At 35.7% G+C, this 18,391-nt stretch overlaps 1 protein-coding gene across 4 annotated transcripts in view; it reads left to right on the top strand.

Annotated features, from left to right (window-relative positions):
- DDHD1 (DDHD domain containing 1) overlaps positions 1–18,391 on the top strand; it is an 86,877-nt gene that overhangs the window by 39,641 nt on the left and 28,845 nt on the right. For all 4 annotated transcript variants that reach the window (XM_045810394.2, XM_045810393.2, XM_045810396.2 and 1 more), the window contains 4 exons: positions 465–593; positions 1,683–1,830; positions 12,341–12,447; positions 18,014–18,120. In XM_045810394.2, the coding sequence (XP_045666350.1) occupies positions 465–593; positions 1,683–1,830; positions 12,341–12,447; positions 18,014–18,120 (491 nt within the window). The remainder of the gene's footprint in view (positions 1–464; positions 594–1,682; positions 1,831–12,340; positions 12,448–18,013; positions 18,121–18,391) is intronic.

Below are 18,391 nucleotides of genomic sequence, written 5' to 3' on the forward strand. Positions count from 1 at the left end.
TTAAAAATATAATTTTTTCTTCTTAGTCTTGTTTTGTCTTGCACTGAGTGAAATTTTCAGAGATCCAAAAATAAAATCCACAGAAGAAAGGAAACTTAAGTTTCTATGTCAAAGGTATTGACGGCTTTCATGAAGGTATATATTATCCCTTAGACCTAAGAAATGGTCATATCACCTGGGAAAGCAGTTCTTTAATAATCAGAACATATTAACTACATGTTAGAGGTAATTATGGTGGTAAGCCAGTTATTGCGTGTTGTTCTAACAAGTCGACATTCCCTGTAGCATGGTTAATCATTTATAAAATTAAGTCCCTATCCATTACTTGCTTCACATCAATATCTGTTTCAGCGAAACAGTTTTTTATTGAACTGAGTTCAAATATTGATTCAAAAATCTGTGTATTATATATAATTCTTCATGCAAATGAGCAACCTTCAAATAAATTTTTCCTTTTGCAACAGCTATTCATAGTTTCAAGTTGAGTCGAAATCACGTGGACTGGCACAGTATGGATGAAGTGTATCTTTATAGTGATGCAACAACATCTAAAATTGCAAGAACAGTAACCCAAAAACTGGGATTTTCTAAAGGTAATTGTTAAATATTACTATAGTTCGTCAAGATTTTGAGAATCTTTTTCTCTTACGTTCAAAATACAGACTATTGAAATTCTATTTTTAGTATATTTTAAATATGTATTAAATTTAGTGGCAGTTACCACCCTGTTAAATGAAACTTTTATTAAGGTGATTGAGTTCACATGTATTCATCAGTGATAATCATATATTTAGAATGATATCTGACAAGATTAATAAATATCTTTTATACTTCTAGAAACACAGCATCAGTCAAACCTCAGGCAGTGATGTGAAAATAAAACATGGCAATTGAAGGTGAAAACTAAAATTTTCTGTTGGATTTAGTGAAATGGAGGTCATTGGTGACTTGGATGGATTGAGGGGGCAGAAGCCAGATTGGCATGGGTTGAAGTCTAGGTAGGTCAAGAAATGGAGGCAGAATAGACAGCTCTTTATAGAAGTGTGACTGAAGGGAAGAAAAGAGGAAATGGTACCTGAGGGAAGATGTGAGAGCATTATTAATAAATTTTTCAGAAATTTTTGTTAAGTCTAATACTGATTTTTTTTGCATTCCATCTTTTGTTGTGATTTCTTTGATAACAGATACACTTGATTATCTTCTTTATGTTTACTAGTCATTTGTATTTGTTTTGTGAATTACCTTGTACCTTTAGCCCATATTGCTATTTGAACGGTTGTCGTCTCACTTTTTGATTAGTAAGCTCTCTTTTGTACCTCAGTAATTAACTAATTATGCACATATTTTACAAAATTTTTCCCAGTTTGTCATTCATCTTTTATTTTATCTTTGTTTCAGGTATTTTTTTTGATAGAGAACTTTTTAAAATTTTTATGTGTTCTGTCCATCCTTCCCTCCTTCCTTTTCTTTTTTCCTGTCGTTTCTGGCTTTGGCATCATGTCCAGTTAAGCACTTTGTATCTGAGCCAGTCAAGATACATCTTCTTACAAATTTCATCCCCACCCAGCCCAGTGAAATTTTTTCTTAAGATCCTTTTTACTTTATTATTTCTTTCAATATATTGTTGTCAAAATGCTATTTCTGAAATAAACAGTAAACTTAGAATCATAATTTTTCTACAGCATCAAGTAGTGGGACCAGACTTCATAGAGGTTACGTAGAAGAAGCCACGTTAGAAGACAAGCCATCACAGACTACCCATATTGTATTTGTCGTGCATGGCATTGGGCAGAAAATGGACCAAGGAAGAATTATCAAAAATACAGCCATGTGAGTTCGTTGATGAATACATTCTTCATCTAGTCTAGAATCCAAACTTTTGCCTGGGGTATAACAGAGTGTAATCATTCCACCACATGTTTCTTCAATGCTACTACTCTAATATCTCTTACTTTATAGATGGAATTTCTGGACCAAATTTTGAGAGTGATTATGTCCAGATGATGATGATGATGATGATATTTGAGTTTTTTTCCCCATAGCATGGAGAAGATGAAGGATAAGAAAGTGTTTTTAACTTATTAATTTACATTAAGGTTGAAAGCAAAGAAAAAGGCTTAGTTTTCAGTTTGTATCTTACTGTCTGAACTGCAGAAACTGAGAATAATTTCAAAGTTGCATAATTATAAAAAAACCCTGAGAACCATTTAATTGCCAGTTAGCAGTTTAACCTGGCCTATTAACTACTACCAGGGGAAACCATACTCTAAATTTTATGCAGAGAACAGTGGGTGTTTTACCAACACACCAGGTACATTATTTACCTCATTAATTTCTTTATATTCATCTTTTTTTCTAAGAAGTCCAACATGTTATGGGGGTGGGGGATTGTTTGTATTTGTGTGTGATGAAAAATGTTAAGGACTATGTTGAAGGGAAATGTTAGGGTTAAAGATTCCACCAAATCTAATCGGGGGTTCCTGCCTGGCTCAGTCAGTAGAGCGTGCAACTCTTGTTCTCAGGGTCATGAATTCAAGCATGGAGCCTACTTAAAATTTAAAAAAAGAAAGAAAAGTCTAATCATATTTATGATGTGATGAAAACAAATACTTGTTGGTTCAGAGCACACTTTATCTGGTTCTGAGGCTTCAAGTAAATGTGTTTCTTGAGTCCTTTAGAGCAAATACTGTATGATACCAGGAACTTTGTCCTCATCAACATCTCTCTAATAGTGCAGTGTTGAGTTTTGTTTCACTTTTTATTGTAATACCTCTTGATGCCAACTGATGGATTAAAGTAAAAGTACAGTTCGACTTTTAAAAACTTTGTCAGGGGCGCCTGGGTGGCACAGCGGTTAAGCGTCTGCCTTCGGCTCAGGGTGTGATCCTGGTGTTCTGGGATCGAGCCCCACATCAGGCTCCTCCGCTATGAGCCTGCTTCTTCCTCTCCCACTCCCCCTGCTTGTGTTCCCTCTCTCACAGGCTGTCTCTATCTCTGTCAAATAAATAAAATCTTTAAAAAAAAAAAAAATAACTTTGTCAGATACTGCCAAGCCACCCTAACTTTTGTCAATCTTCATAGCTTATGTTACAAAAATCTCTTCCCTCTGATTCTGACTTTATTTTCTGATGAGTTGTACATGACTTCTTGAATATTATGTTTTTATTGTTAAAATGCTGATCTCTTGCTTGGATACCTAGGCACCTGAGACATAGGTTTAATGGCATGTTCTTTCTGGAGCTATTGATAAATGGGAAGGTATCACCTTGCTTATTTTGGGTGTGGGTAAGGGAAAACCTAACCCAAAATGGCTTAAGCCAAAAGGAGGATTTAGTAATCCATAAAACTGAGAAGTCTAAATCTAAGATTTTCCAGTCATGAGAATCCAGAATTCAATTTCTATCTACTCTACTTTCCTTCATTTTTGAGCTATTCTCAGACATCTGGTTCCAGGTGTGATTTATATTGTGTTCAACTTCAAGAAGAAAGAATAAGCCCTTTTTTCCAGAAGTCCCAGCTAGTCTAGACATTTCAATGACCAATGGCGTTGCATCCAACTGCCTGAATCTGTACATGTGGCCATGCAGGGTCTAATCTGCTGAACTTGTCATCTCTCCACAATCAGATGGATGTTGGCTTCATCATAAACATAGGGAGAGGTAGAGCCACAGATAAAAATCAAGAGCTTGTATTGGAAGTAGGATGAATGAATCCAAAGTAGCTCGAAAAAAACAAGCATCTGCTGGGGCACCTGAGTGGTGCAGTCGGTTGAGTGTCCGACTCTTGGTTTCCACTCGGGTGGTACTTTCAGGTCATGGGATCGAGCCCCATGTCGGGCTCCACACTCAGCACTGAGTCTGCTTGGCCTCTCTCTCCCTCTCCCTCTGCCCCTACTGCTCATGCTCTCTTTCTCTCTCAAATCTTAAAAAAAAAAAAAAAAAAGTATCAGCTACAGAAAAGATTGCCGCTGTTCCTTCAGAGACAGGTTAATTTGATGGAAAACTCCCCACATAAATTAGTAATTGATAGAAAATAAACATAAAGGAATTCTGCTTAATAATAAATGGGAAAATCCAGAGGATCTCTTAATCTTTTTCCTGCTTTCTACCATTCCTAAGTTAGTTGTCCAAAACTATAAAAAGAGTAAAATTAACTTCACCTTTGTCACTACCATTCTGAATCTTCTTTGTATTTGTGAGACTACGGTTGAAATGAACATAGTAGTATAAAAGGTTAGACTCCACCCCTTTGGTAACCTTTCGTTCTCTGAGGACCTCTTGAAATCATGTTTCAGAAGCGTAGAATTAGAGGTTTATCCCTCACCTTATTTTAGTGATTGATGTGGGTTGAGAAGAATGTTTATAGACAACTTCTAGGAATATCAGAACTGGTTTACTAAAAAGGATGAATGTATTTGAATTGGATTGGATATACTTTTTGTGGCAATTTATTACAAAGGAAATCTTCACTGAACTTATATACTAAGACCATAAATAAGTAATGATAAAGCTGTAATTTTAGAAGAGTATAAAGAAACTTTCCGTTAAACATGGTAGATTTAACACTTAGGCTTATCTCATTCCCTCCTGAAACCTCACTGAAAATGATAGCAAAGGAATTTTTAAAAGAAAAAAGGCATAAACCTGTAAGCACAGAAAAAATGGAGGAAGGACAACAGCAAACAAGATTGTCAACAAATTTATTTCTTAAATAGGAAGTCCATTCACATGGTTGACAAATCAAAGTATAGAAATGTGCGGAGTGAGAAGTCTGACTCCCATTCTTATCTCCATCATCCCTTATTGTCCCCTGTCCTTGTGGCTCAAAGCAATGTTATCCATTTATTTTATATTCTTCTAAAGTTTCTTTAGGCAAATCTGGATTTTTTCACACAAAGGTGGCATATACACTTCTGGACCTTGCTTTCTTATGTAAAGAGTGTACCTTGTCTATTTTCATCATTTTCTATTTTTCTCCTTTCCTATGTATATCTTGAAACCAATTTATCAATTGATTTAATTTAGGAGAATTAGACAGACTTATTTTTTCAGAGCAATTTAATGATCCTTAATTGGACAGTAATTCTCAGGCACTATTAATCTCTTCCTTTTTCAAAATATCAACTGAACAAGCATTCATTGCCTAGCAGGGAAACATTGAAGTTTAATAAGCTTATAACAGGACAGAGCTTTGTCTGTGGCCTTACAGCTGCACAGTCATGGGTTTGTAGCCTGAGCCGTAGCATAATGGTTTTCAAGCGTTCCTGTTTTGTTGTTTCCTCTGCCCTCCATCGGTCTCAGTGTTTCTCATGTAGTCAAGACCTATACATTTAGGAAGTGTTTTACCATTTTTAGTAAGACAAATCTGGGGTCATAACCAATCTCTGTCTCCCACCCTCCCTCCTTCCTGCCCCCTCTCTTCTCCCTCTTCTTTCCTTCTCCTTATCCCCTTCCTTCCTCCACTCCTTACGATCTTCTTTCATCTTTCCCTTTCTTTCCTTTTTTTTGAGTCATTCCAATTAGTTACCACCAAGTGATCTCGGAGGCATGGCTGCTTGCCTACTCAGTATCTACATATGTGACCATTGGAGAGCTAGGATAGTGGTCCTGTGGAGTGGAGAACTGTGTGAGTTTACTGTAGAAGAGGACAGTATTTTAGGCAAGTGTAGTGTTTTCCTGAGTTCATAACTCAGTCAGGGTTCCTCAACCCCGTCAGTTTTGACGTACTTGATTAGGTCATTCTGTTATGTCATAATGAAATACATAAGAATTATACAACCATCAAACATAAATATATGGATAAAATAATATTAGAAATCTTAAAATATGGTCAGTCTTATATATTATACTTGTTAAAACTAAACATTTGAAAAGATGGCAAAGAAACTTAAAAATGTATTTATAACCCTTACTGGAGTATCTGCCTCTAAAAGATAAAACAAAAACAAAAAAAGGAACTTTTAGACTTTGTAGGTAGTAATAAAAGAGGTCATGCCTTCAAGTCTGAAGTTTTAGCTATCATTTATTTTCAGTTATGTTAAAACAAAAAGCAGATTTTCCTTTTGGCAACCTAGAAATTATTTAGATGTCTTTAAAGGCAGCTTTGGGGATATATAATCAATAAAATATAAGCATATTCTAAATAATGCCTTTTAAAATATACTGGAAATGGAGATAGACTTTTTAAACAAATATTGGGATAATTAGATAGCCATAAGAAAAAAAAATAACATTGGGTCCATTTCTCACACTCAGATAAATTTTTATTGGATCATATTTAAACATAAGAAATGAAGCCATTACAAATTCTATGGACTTAAAAGGTGGAATTGAGGGGAGTTTGAATTCTTCTACACTTTAGGAATAGAGAAAACTATCCTAACTATAACTGATCCAGAAACAATAAGGAAAAATATTGATAAATATTTTTTCCAAAGAAAGCTATGTTGACAAAAATATAAAGTAAGACAAACTGAGAGAAACTGTGTGTAGCTTATATCGCAAATAAACAATTAATATCCTTAATATATAGGGAACTTCTAAAAATAAAGAAAAAATACCCCTGCCTTTTAGAAAAATAGGCTAAAGAGGTGAACAGCCAGTTCCCAGAAAATGAAATGCTCAGCCTTGCTCATCAAATGTAAATTAAAAATGCACTAAGATGCCATTTCTTGACTATGAGATTGGCAAAAATCCTTTAGCCAGACTATAGGTCATAGGCATTCTCATACTGCTAGTAAACTGCAGTGAAGAAGAGAGAATGTGGGAATGTCTATCAAAATTATATATGCATTTATTCTTTGACCCAGCTAACTTAACTTCTGAATCAAGGATAATATCAGCAAAATTACTTTTTAAAAGATATATGCATAAAGCTATTCTTCTCAGCCTTATGTGTAATGGGAAATTACCCAAACGTGATCAGTAAGAGTTGGTTGATAAACTATGGCTATTTATATGATGGAAAACTGTGCAGTTGTAAAACAACTAGGATGATCTCTCTCTATGTATTTTTTTAAGATTTTATTTTATTGACAGAGAGACAGCCAGCGAGAGAGGGAACACAAGCAGGGGGAGTGGGAGAGGAAGAAGCAGCCTCCCAGGGGAGCAGGAAGCCCGAAGCAGGGCTCGATCCCAGGACCCTGGGATCGTGACCTGAGCCGAAGGCAGACGCTTAATGACTGAGCCACAGGTGCCCCAGATCTCTATATATTATTGTGGCTCTTTGAAAAGATCGGCAAAATGGAGAAACCTGCAGCTAGACTGACCAAGAAAAAAGAAGATTCAAATTACTAAAATCAGGAATGAAAAAGGGGACATAATTACTGACCTTACAGAAATCAAAAGGATTATAAGGGAATACTACACATAATTCTGTGGCAAAAAATTAGATAGCCTAGATGAAATGGACAAATTCCTAGAAAGATACACACTACCAAACTGATTTGATGATCAGTAAGAAGATATAGAAAATCTAAATTGACCACTAGCAAATAAAGCGTTTGAATTAATAATCAAAAAGCTTCCTTCAAAAAAAAAAAAGGGGGGGGCTCAGGACCAGATGGTCTCACTGGCAAATTCTGCAAAACAAAGAGTTAGCACCAGTTCTTCACAAACTGTCCAAAAAATGGAAGAGGAAAGAAAACTTCCCAACTCATCCTTTGAGGCCAGTATTGCCCTGTTGCCAAAACCAGACAAAGATACCATAAGGAAAAGAAAAAGCTATGGACCAATATCCCTTATGAATACAAATCAATATTCCTATGGACACAAGAACAAAGGGAAACACACACACACACACCATGTGGTTTTTGATGCAGAAAAGGCATTGACAAAACTTAACATCCTTTTGTAATGAAAACACTGAGGAAACTAGAGAGAGAAGGGAATTTCCTCAATCTGGTAAAAGGCATCTACAAGCTCATGACTAAAATTATACTTTAACAATGAAAGACTGAAAGCTTTTCCTCAAGATCAAAAACAAAACAGGGATGTCCCTTCCCAACTCTGTTCAACATTGTACTATGGGTTTCAGCCAGGGCAGTTAGGCAAGAAGAGAAATAAAAGAGATCCAGATTATAAAGGAAGGAATAAAATGATCTCTGTTTGCAGATAACATGATCTTATAGAGAGACAATACTAGGGAACCTATACATACACACAAAAAGCTACTACAGCTAATAAATGAACTCAGCAGAGTTACAGGATGCAGGATCAGCATGCAAAAATCAGTTGTATTTATATACTAGCAACGAATAATCTGAAAATTAAATTAAGAAAGCATTTCCGGGGGCGCCTGGCTGGCTCAGTCAGAAGAGTATATGACTCTTGATCCTGGGATTGTGAGTTCAAGACCCACGTGGGGGTAGAGTTTACTTTTAAAAAAAAAAAGAAAAAGCATTTCCATTTATTACAATAGCATCAAAAAAAAATAACCTACTTAGGAATAAGTTTAACAAAAGAAATATATGATTTGTACATTGAAAGCTACAATACATCTTTGAGAGAAATTAAAGAAGACCAAATAAACGAAAATGACCGTTGTGGATTAGAAGATTTAATGTTGTTAATATGGCAGTACTTCCCAGATTGAGCTACAAACTCAACACATCCCCATTAAAGTCCTACCTGTCTTTTATGCAGAAATTGACAAGTTCATCCTAAAATCCATATAGAAATGCCAGGAACCAAGAACACCAAAACAATCTTGAAAAAGAACAAAGACAGAAGACTTACACTTCCCAATTTCATAACTTGCTACAAAGCAAGATCAATGGAATAGAATTGAGAGTTCAATTGATTTTCAGCAAGAGTGCCAAAGCAATTCATTAAGGAAAGAATAGCCCTTTAAAAAAAAAAAAAATAGGCTCCATGCCCAGCATGGAGTCCAATAAAGTATAATTCTCTAGATCCCTGAGATCAAGACTTGAGCTGAGATGAAGAGTTGGATGCTTAACTGACTGAGCCACCAGGTGCCCCAAGAATAGCCGTTCAACAGTTGGTGCTGGGACACCTGGATATCTATCTGCAAAAGAATGAAATTAAGCCTCTGCCTCACACATATATAAAAACTAATTCAAAATTAATCAAAGGCCAAAATATAAGAGCCAAAACTATAAAACTCTTAAAACATAGGAGTATATCTTTGTGACCTTGGATTAGGCAATGGTTGCTGAGATGCAACATCACAAGTAGAAGCCACAGAGGAAAAAAGAGATAAATTAGACTTAGCAAAAGTTAAAACTTCTTCAAAGGACATTATCATGAAAGTGAAAACCCATAGAATGGGGGAAATATTTGCAAATCATAATCTGAGAAGGATCTATAGTATGTAGCATGTGTAAAGAACTCTTACAATAAAAAAAAGAACTCTATTTTTAAAATAGGTAAAGGATTTGAACATTTGTCCAGATAAAATATGCAAATGGTCCATACGCACGTGAAAAGATGTTCGGTATCATTAGGCGTTAGGGAGATGGAATTCATAACCACAAAGAGACGCCATTTTACACCCACTAAGTTGACTCTTAACAAAAAGATGGAAAATAACAAGTGTTAGGATGTGGAAAAATTAGAACCCTCATGTTACTGATGGGATTGTAAAATAGTACAACTGCTTTGGAAAACAGTTTAGCACTTCTTCAAAAATTTAAACGCAGAGTTAGCATACGAGCCAGTAATTCCACTCCTAGGTATATACCCAAGAAAGTTGAAAACCTATCTACACAAAAACCTGTTAAAGAATATTCATAGCAACGTTCGCATAATAGCCCCAAAATAGAAACAATCCAAGTGTTCGTTAGTTGATGATGGATAAGCAAAAGTATATTCATATGGTGGAATATTATTCAACTATAAAAAGCAGTGAAGTACTGATTCATGATATAACATGGGTGAACCTTGAAACATTATGCTAAGTGAAAGAAACCAGACACAAAAGGCCACATATGTATGATTCCATTTATATAAAATATCCAGAAGAGACAGAGCCATAGAGAAAGAAAATAGATTCATGATTACCAGGGCCTGGGGAGAGGCAACAAGGGGAGTGACAGCTATGGCTACATTGTTTCTTTAAGGGCAATGTAAGTCCTGAAGTTAGATAGTGGTGATGATTGTACAACTCTGTGAACAAAAAAGCCCCCAAACTGTTCAAAAGGGAAAACTTAGTTTGTTTCAAAAGGACACAGAAGCCAACTTGGAAAGATTTGCTGACCAAAAAGGAGACAATTTGGGCATCAGTAAGGATGATAACTGCAACGGATTGAAACACCTCAGATAGGGATGCCTGGGTGACTCAGTCGGTTAAGTGTTTGCCTTCAGCTCAGGTCATGATCCCAGGGTCTTGGGATCGTGTCCTGCATCAGGGTCCTTGCTCAGTGGGGAGCCTGCTTCCCCCCGTGCCTGCTACACCCCCTGCTTAATGCACGTGGGCGCTCTCTCTCTCTGACAAATAAATCTTGAAAAAAAAAGAACAAATAAGTCTTAAGTCTATGAGTTAGTAAAGATGTCAAAAAATATACAAGCTAAGAACTCAGTATTTTGAAAATTGTTAATAAAAGGGAAGAATTAACCATTCATCCTGCCTTTTCTCAGTTCATAAACTATTTGGTTGTACTACAAAGCAGCCAAATATTTGATGTGAGGAAACTTCTCTTTCTAGAGAAGTACAGATAAGTGGATGTGAAAAGTGTAAGCTTTATAAGAAAATGAGTGATGGAACCATAATAAATTAAGTAATGATTGTCGTAACTGCTAGTGTCACCAAAAAGAGACCACCACATTTGTATGCACCCATGGAGTAGTAGTCTTGCCAAAACAGTAGAACTCGAATCTGATCAAGCCCTGATATCTCACTAAGAAATTACAGGAAGTAGAGGACAAAGAACATGCTAAACAACACCATGGAGTTGCAGTCATTAAAAATCAGACTCTGAGGAACTCTACAGGACAAAAATAATTTACAAAACAAAACCAAAAAAAGAGCAAGGGGAACCAATAGATTAAAAGACGCATAAGAGACATATCCACCAACTACAGTGCATGGACTATAAAATAGTCCCCCACCTTATCCTTAATTTCACTCTCTGTCATGTCAGTTATCTGGTGTCATCTGCATCTGGAAGCAGGTGGTAGTAGCCTAACGCTACACTATGTCACAATGCCTACGTCATTCACCTCATTTCATCTCACCACATAGACATTTTATCGTCTCATACATCATCACAAGAAGAAGGATGAGTACAATGCAATCAGATTTCGAGAGACCACATTCATATGACTTTCATTACGTTATATTGTTGTAATTGTTCTCTTTCATTAGTAGGTATTGTTAAGCTCTCACTGTACCTAATTTATAAATTAAACTTTTTCATAGGTGTGTATGTATAGGAAAAACAGTATATATAGGGTTCAGTACTATCCAAAGTTTCAGGTATCCACTAGGGGTCTTGGAATATATCCCCACATATAAAGGGCGGGGGGGGGGGAGCTGACTGCTATATTTGGAGTTCCATTCAGACAAGTGTAAAAGTATATTTTATGTTATAAAATAACATTTCTAGTCTAACTGGGAAAATGGGACCACTGAACTACATATTTGCTGAAATCAAAAAATTATTGAAAGTTTTGGTATGATAATAGTACTGAATACGTTATGTTTTCCTTACATTTTAGAAATAGCTATTAATAAAAATTTTATTATGAAAAAAATTTATTATGGAAAAAAATAGCTACTAAATGATTTACAGATGAAATGATGTGATGTCTGGGATTTGCTTTAAAATATTATGGGGGAAGGGTGCTGCTATAAAGGGTTAGTGTGAGGGAATTTGGGGGGATGATAGAACCAGTCCATATCTTAATTGTGGGGGTGCTAACCACAAATTATACAACTGACACCAGGAGGGAAAAGAAGTCAATTTTGCTATATCTTAATTTTAAAATATAATTTAAAAATTCATATTATGGAGAGAATGAGTGGAGGAATAGATGAAATAAGATAGGCCATGACTTGCTAATATTTGGAGCAGAGTGATGGCTGAAGGTGGGGGGAATTTGATGTCCTGCTCTCTCTACTAAAGATTTACACATATAATTATTTAGAGTATAATGTGAAAGTTTGTAATATTTGAAATCATAGATAACAAATTTAGAGAAATATCTTCAAAATTAAGGTTTCCTAGTCTTGTGAACTGCATAGTGTAATAATGATTGAAATGTTATAGGATGAAGTTAGAAGCAAGTCTAAGTGACATGATTAAAGACATTTTATACCGTGTAAGTACATGTGAGAAGTTACTCTGATAATATGTTGTTTTGTTTTTATTCTGTTTTTTCAGGATGAGAGAAGCTGCAAGAAAAATAGAAGAAAGGCATTTCTCTAACCACGCAACACATGTTGAATTTCTGCCTGTTGAGTGGAGGTCAAAACTTACTCTTGATGGAGGTACAGTTTGTTTAAAAATTAAGTGATTTTAGTCAGTGGAAACAAAGTGTTGCTCATTGGAAACAAAGTGTCTTTCATTTAGTTGTCTTGAGGTATATTCAGTCTTTGTTCTAGATTATTTAAGTAAATAAAATCCATTGATTTTTATTTTTTTATCTCATTATTATTATTAACACATAATGTATTATTTGTTTCAGGGGTACAGGTCTGTGATTGATTTTTAAAATAATTGATGTATGTTGATTTGGATCACCATGTAGATTTCACAGATAGCCCAGTTTTCGTGCATGCCTTCCGTGGATTAGGGGGCGCAGTGGGAGGATGTGGGGAGCACGTGGGGAGAAAAAATACTGTCTCAAGTTTTTGACAGAAAGTGATTGTCCACATTGTCCACAATTCCATATGAGCTTATATTTTCTTTCTAATAATTTTCTTTTCCTATATTTGGAAGATAAAATCTCAGGTGTTTTTTTTCTTTTGTTCCTGCATTCCCTGGGCTGGTGCATTCTAATCTACCATAGAGAAATTATACAATATATTTGTTTAAAATCATTTTTGTTTGCTTCCTAAAAGAGTTATTAGCTAAAATATGCACAAAGTTGTGACCTTTTAATATTTAAACCATCAGGATGGCATGTTTCAGTTCATGATTTGCATAATCTGGAAAGTGAAAGAGTTGTTCAGACATGATATCGGCTGCTGTTTGTGGAGCTTTTACTGTGTGCCTGGCACTCCATCGTTCATTTTGCATGGAGTTTCTCATTTAATTTTCTCAGGTGTCTATGAAATGTACCCACTTTATTTGCTCTATTTCACTGATAAGGAAACTGAAACTCGGTGAAAGGTAAATGAATTTAACTTAGAATGGCAGACGGAATCTCGATCTGTATGATACCAGAGCTCTTGTTCATCGGCACTAACCTGCCTCCCTGGATGATTTCCACAGATTCTTCCAAGTCTGTGATTCTATCTCATAGTCAGTTAAGAATGTCACTTATAGCTTATAAACCAAAATAGGTATCCACAGTTGTAATGAGTTCAAAAAAAAAAAAAAAAATACTAGTGACCAAAGAAGACTTCTCAGCAGCAGGAACTTGTATGTAAGGTTCTAGTGTAATTAACACTATCTTTTGGGCTTTTCCCATTTACCCAGATAGATTTCTGAGGCTGCTCAGGAATTTAGACAGTGTAGATGAATTAACACTTAATAAAACTGAATCTGTTATTTTCCATCAGGTTTAAACTACTGTGATAGACTCTTAAAGGCATTATGGTGAGTGAGACTAAAGGAAAAACACCACTGTTTCTATTCTCAACACTTCTGATACCAAAATACGGAGGTTTTTCCCCATACCAACCATTTCTCCAATTCTGGCTGTCCTGCAGTTTAACTCAGTTCTGCCACAGACTCCCCAGAGAAAGTGCAGTCAGATTCAGAGCTCAGTCCCACAAGACTGCCCCCTACTTCAGATGCCATCACTCATTCCAGATCGTCACTTGTACGTCTGACTCACTGGCTATAAATTGGGGAAGGGCGGTGACCCCATCCGAAGGTTCAGGAATTTACCAGATTCACAAAATGATTCACAAAGCTCAGGGTAGCGTTTACTTACATTTACTAGTTTAAAACACATTTACTGATTTAAAAGGGTGTTACAAAGGATACAATAAAAAGCCAGATAAAGAGCTATGTAGGGCAAGGTATGGGGAAGGGGTGCAGTGATTTCATATCCTGTCCAAGTGTACCACCCTTCCAGTCCCTCCATGTGTGTGCCAATCCAGAGGCTCCCCAGACCCTGTTGTTATTTAGAGTTTTTATGGAGGTTCTATTCTGTAGGCATAATTGATTAAATCACTGGCAATTGACCTCAGTCTCAAGCCCTCTCCTTTACAGAGGTCAGGGTTGGGGCAGAAAGTTCAACCCTCTAATCACATGGTTGGTTCCTCTGGCAGTCAGTTCCCATCCTTCAAGAGTCACCTTATTAGCATAAACTCAGGTATGGCTGAAAGAGGCTTATTGTGAATAATAAAAGACGTTATTATAAAAGACAAACTATAAGGAGAGAAAATGCATTTACAGTACTGTGCTGTATATACCAAAAAAAAATCCATGTGTGAGTGGACCCACACAGTTCAAACCTTGTACAGGGGTCAGCTGTATATCCCAGTATTACATTATTACAGAAGCCAGTCTCAAAGGCTGCATAATATGTGCTTCCATTTATATGACATACTGGAAGAGGCAAAATTGTAGAGACAGAGAACTGATCAGCAGTTACAGGGTTTAAGGGAGAGTTTAAATTTAAAAGAGCACCTTTTAGGGTGATGGAACAGTTCTGTGTTCTGATTATCATGGTGGTTATGCGAAAGAATATGTGCTTTAAAACTCAAGGGTCAATTTTACTGTTTATAAATTAAAAAACATTGATAAAGAGTATTTACCTTCATTTACCGTCATTGTCCTCATTGGTATTGAAGGGCTAAAATCATTTCCTTTAAATTAGGAACAAGCTAAGGATACTCTGCTCTTATAAAAGATACTCAATTTGAAGTCTTAACCAGCATAATGAGATAAGGAAAAGAAATAACAGTTTTAAGGGATGGAAAAGATATGTTTTCATTTGCAGGTCTTATGGTTGTCTACACAGAATATATAAAAGAATCTAAGGAAAAATTACTAGAATTAAATCATTTACAACGTTGTGAAATAAAAGATCTATATGCAAAAATAACTGCATTTCTATATGCCAGCAAAACTTCAGAATAGCATAAAAATACAAGGTTCCGAGAAATCTAATAAAATATGTATACTTATATTAAAATGAAAAAAACAAAAGATAGTAAATATAATTTTTAAATACATACAAAGGTCATTTTTGTAGATTGGATGGTTCAATATCCTAGAGATATTAATTCTCCCAAACTGATCTATAGATTCCATGCAATCCCAATCAAAATCCCAATAGAGTCTCATAAAACTTAACAAGCTAATCCCAAAATTATTGTAGAAAGATCGGAGGCCCGAAAATAGCCAAGATACAGAACAAGAGAGTGAAGAGGGTGTCATGTGCTGGTAGATAACTGGACTATTTTTAATTTTTGTATTTAAGACCGTTTAGATTGGCACAAGGATAGGCAAACAGGTCAGTGCACCAGACTAGAGACCCCTCAAACAGATCCGTGCTTAGTTTGGAAACCTGAAGTATGACAGAGCCAGCGTTAAAGATCACAGCTGAAAGGATGGCCTGTCCCATAGTGGTGCTTGGTAGCCAGTTATCCTGGGGTGGGGGTGGTGGGGAATGATTCGTACCTCACATTCCAGAAGATCAAATACATAAGCCAGGACTTTAAAACATATTGGAAAAAAATAAGGCACAAAAACACAACTATAAAGTAACATTGGTAAATCTGATTAGACTGAAATTAAGAACTTCTTTTTCTCAATAGTCAACATAAAAAATGAAAGACAAACCACAAATGGAAAAGATGTTGCAACAGAGCAACAGATATAATCACCAAAGCTTTAATATCCAGGATAAAGAATGGGAAACTTAAGTGGAGATAGGCAGACACATACATACACATATGTGTATATATATAGGTGTGTCTGTGTTTTATAATATATATTTTTAATTATATATTTTTATATATTATAAAATGTACATCTCTCTAGTAATCAAGGAGATGCAAGTTAAAACCACAATGAAATATCTTTCAGCCTTCAGGCAAAAATTTAAGTGACAATACCAGATGTTGGTGAGGCTGTACTGCATTGACAATGCTCATTGACTATTGGTGGGAGTGTGAATGGGTACGATCACTTTGGAAGATGGTTTGACATATTCTTACAAAGTTCAGTGTGCACGTGCTCGATGCCACAGCAGTTTCACTCCTGGACGTATATACCCTAAAGAAACTCCTAGACATGTGCACGAGGAGACCTGTACAACAGTGTTATTAGGAGCATAGTTATATTAGCAGAAGACTAAGAACAACCCAAATGTCTTTCAAAGGAAAGTGGGTATGTTGTTAGATATGTGTGAAATAGTATACAGCAGTGAAAATGAGTGGATTACACCAAATGGGTCAACATCAATGACTCTCAGAAGCACACTATTGGGAGTGAAATAATTCAATTTACATAGTGTTCAGAAACAGACAAAATGAAATAAAATATTAAGCTCTGGCACATAATAAATGCTATAGAATTGGCTAAAGTTATTAATATTAATGAACATGTAGTAAATCTATAAATCTATAAAGCAAGAGTGTACCACCAACTTCTTATTGGTGTTTACTTAGGGAGAGGCATGTGATCATTTAGGGATATACTCTGGGTTTCAGAGATACTGGCAATATTCTTAAGCTAGGTAGCAGAAACATGTGTTCCCATATATAAATTATTCTCTCAGATGCACATATTTATTAAGTATCTTCTTTGTATGTATGCGTATTTCACAGTAAAAACTTTTTTTTGAAAATGCATTAAAATGGCATTGAAACTCTTCGTATCAGCATGGTAGTCACATCTTTCACTTTTACAATTAAAAAATGGGTTGTGCTACCCATACCTTTTACATCTTTGAAAAGACTTCTAGCTTTTGCTTGAATCGTTGTCTTCCAGTCATTATTAGATTGTATTAAAGTAGGGAATAAATAAAAATAAACCAATTCAGTGAAAAACTGGAAGGTAAGAGAAACTGCACTAGACTAAAAATATAAGCCTTCTCCTGCCTAACTTGTGCTTTCATATTATGATATTTATCCAAGTATAGGGCTGCTTGTATTTTTGTGGGAAATGCAAAGTTTCCTGCATCTCTGATCATTTTATTAGGCATTTCGGAGAACAAGCTTCTCAAGGTAGAATTTCCATGGGTTAGCAGTAATTCAGGAGTGCTAAATTGTTTGCAGGGCAGTGTAAGTGACTTTCTTTTTTCAAAAGTAAATTATACCAACTTTATCTTGTTTACTGAAGAGGCCCTCTGCTGATTTGCCTTTGTGCGTGTTTGTAGTTTGGCAGCTTTTGTCCATAGGATCTTGGGTTCACTAAAGAAAGATGTATGTAAAGCATAGGGGAATTTTTTAATTTGTTGCTGGTTTGCCACCAATGGCAGTAGGCATTCCACGTGGGTATTGCCAGGCCCAAGGTACAGAGGCCAAAGAAGAAGAGAAAGGAAACAGAAAAAGAGGTACAGGAAGAGTGAGGTTGTGTTCCTTAACCCTTGTTCCAAGGATAGAGTTGGCCTGGTTTTGCTCTGGGTGCCCCTGAATGTCATGCAAAAGCCAGTACATAAGAAAAAATGGTAAATCTTTAGAGATTTGATAATGGCTTTCATCCTTAATGTTCCTTTCCTTCCCGTGTCCCCTTTAGTCTTTTACTGTTTTTGTTTTTTGTTCTTTCAACATTTTGCAAGAAGGGAAGGTTCATTAGATCCAAAGCCACTCTTGAATTTTAAACATGAACTTAAAGACCTGTTGTTTCAGAGAATGTAATTTTTTTTTGCAATTTATTTTTTCCCTAAAACAAAGATCTTCTGTAAGTTTAATCTTTTTTTTAAATTTATAGACACTGTCGATTCCATTACTCCTGACAAAGTACGAGGTTTAAGGGATATGCTGAACAGCAGTGCAATGGACATCATGTATTATACTAGCCCACTTTATAGAGATGAAGTAAGTATCATGATTATCTTGTTGCTGTTGGGTATTTTTTAGAGTGATAGCATATGTGTCCTGAATTTTAAATTTTTATGCTTTTTTTTTTTTTTTACAAGCAAATGAGAATTTAGAGGAATCCATTAACCTATAAATAGCCTGTATTTAATAGTAAATTTGATTATCTTCAAACTACGCATTGGGAAACCCTTAGTACAATGGATAATCTTGGAAGTCAGAGATTGGTTAGAAAACAGCTCTTTGAAAAATACCAGTTTTCCTAAATCGG

The sequence above is a fragment of the Ursus americanus genome, chromosome 26 (assembly GCF_024610735.1).
Source record: "Ursus americanus isolate L20-20 chromosome 26, mUrsAme1.1.p, whole genome shotgun sequence".
NCBI lineage: Eukaryota > Metazoa > Chordata > Mammalia > Carnivora > Ursidae > Ursus > Ursus americanus.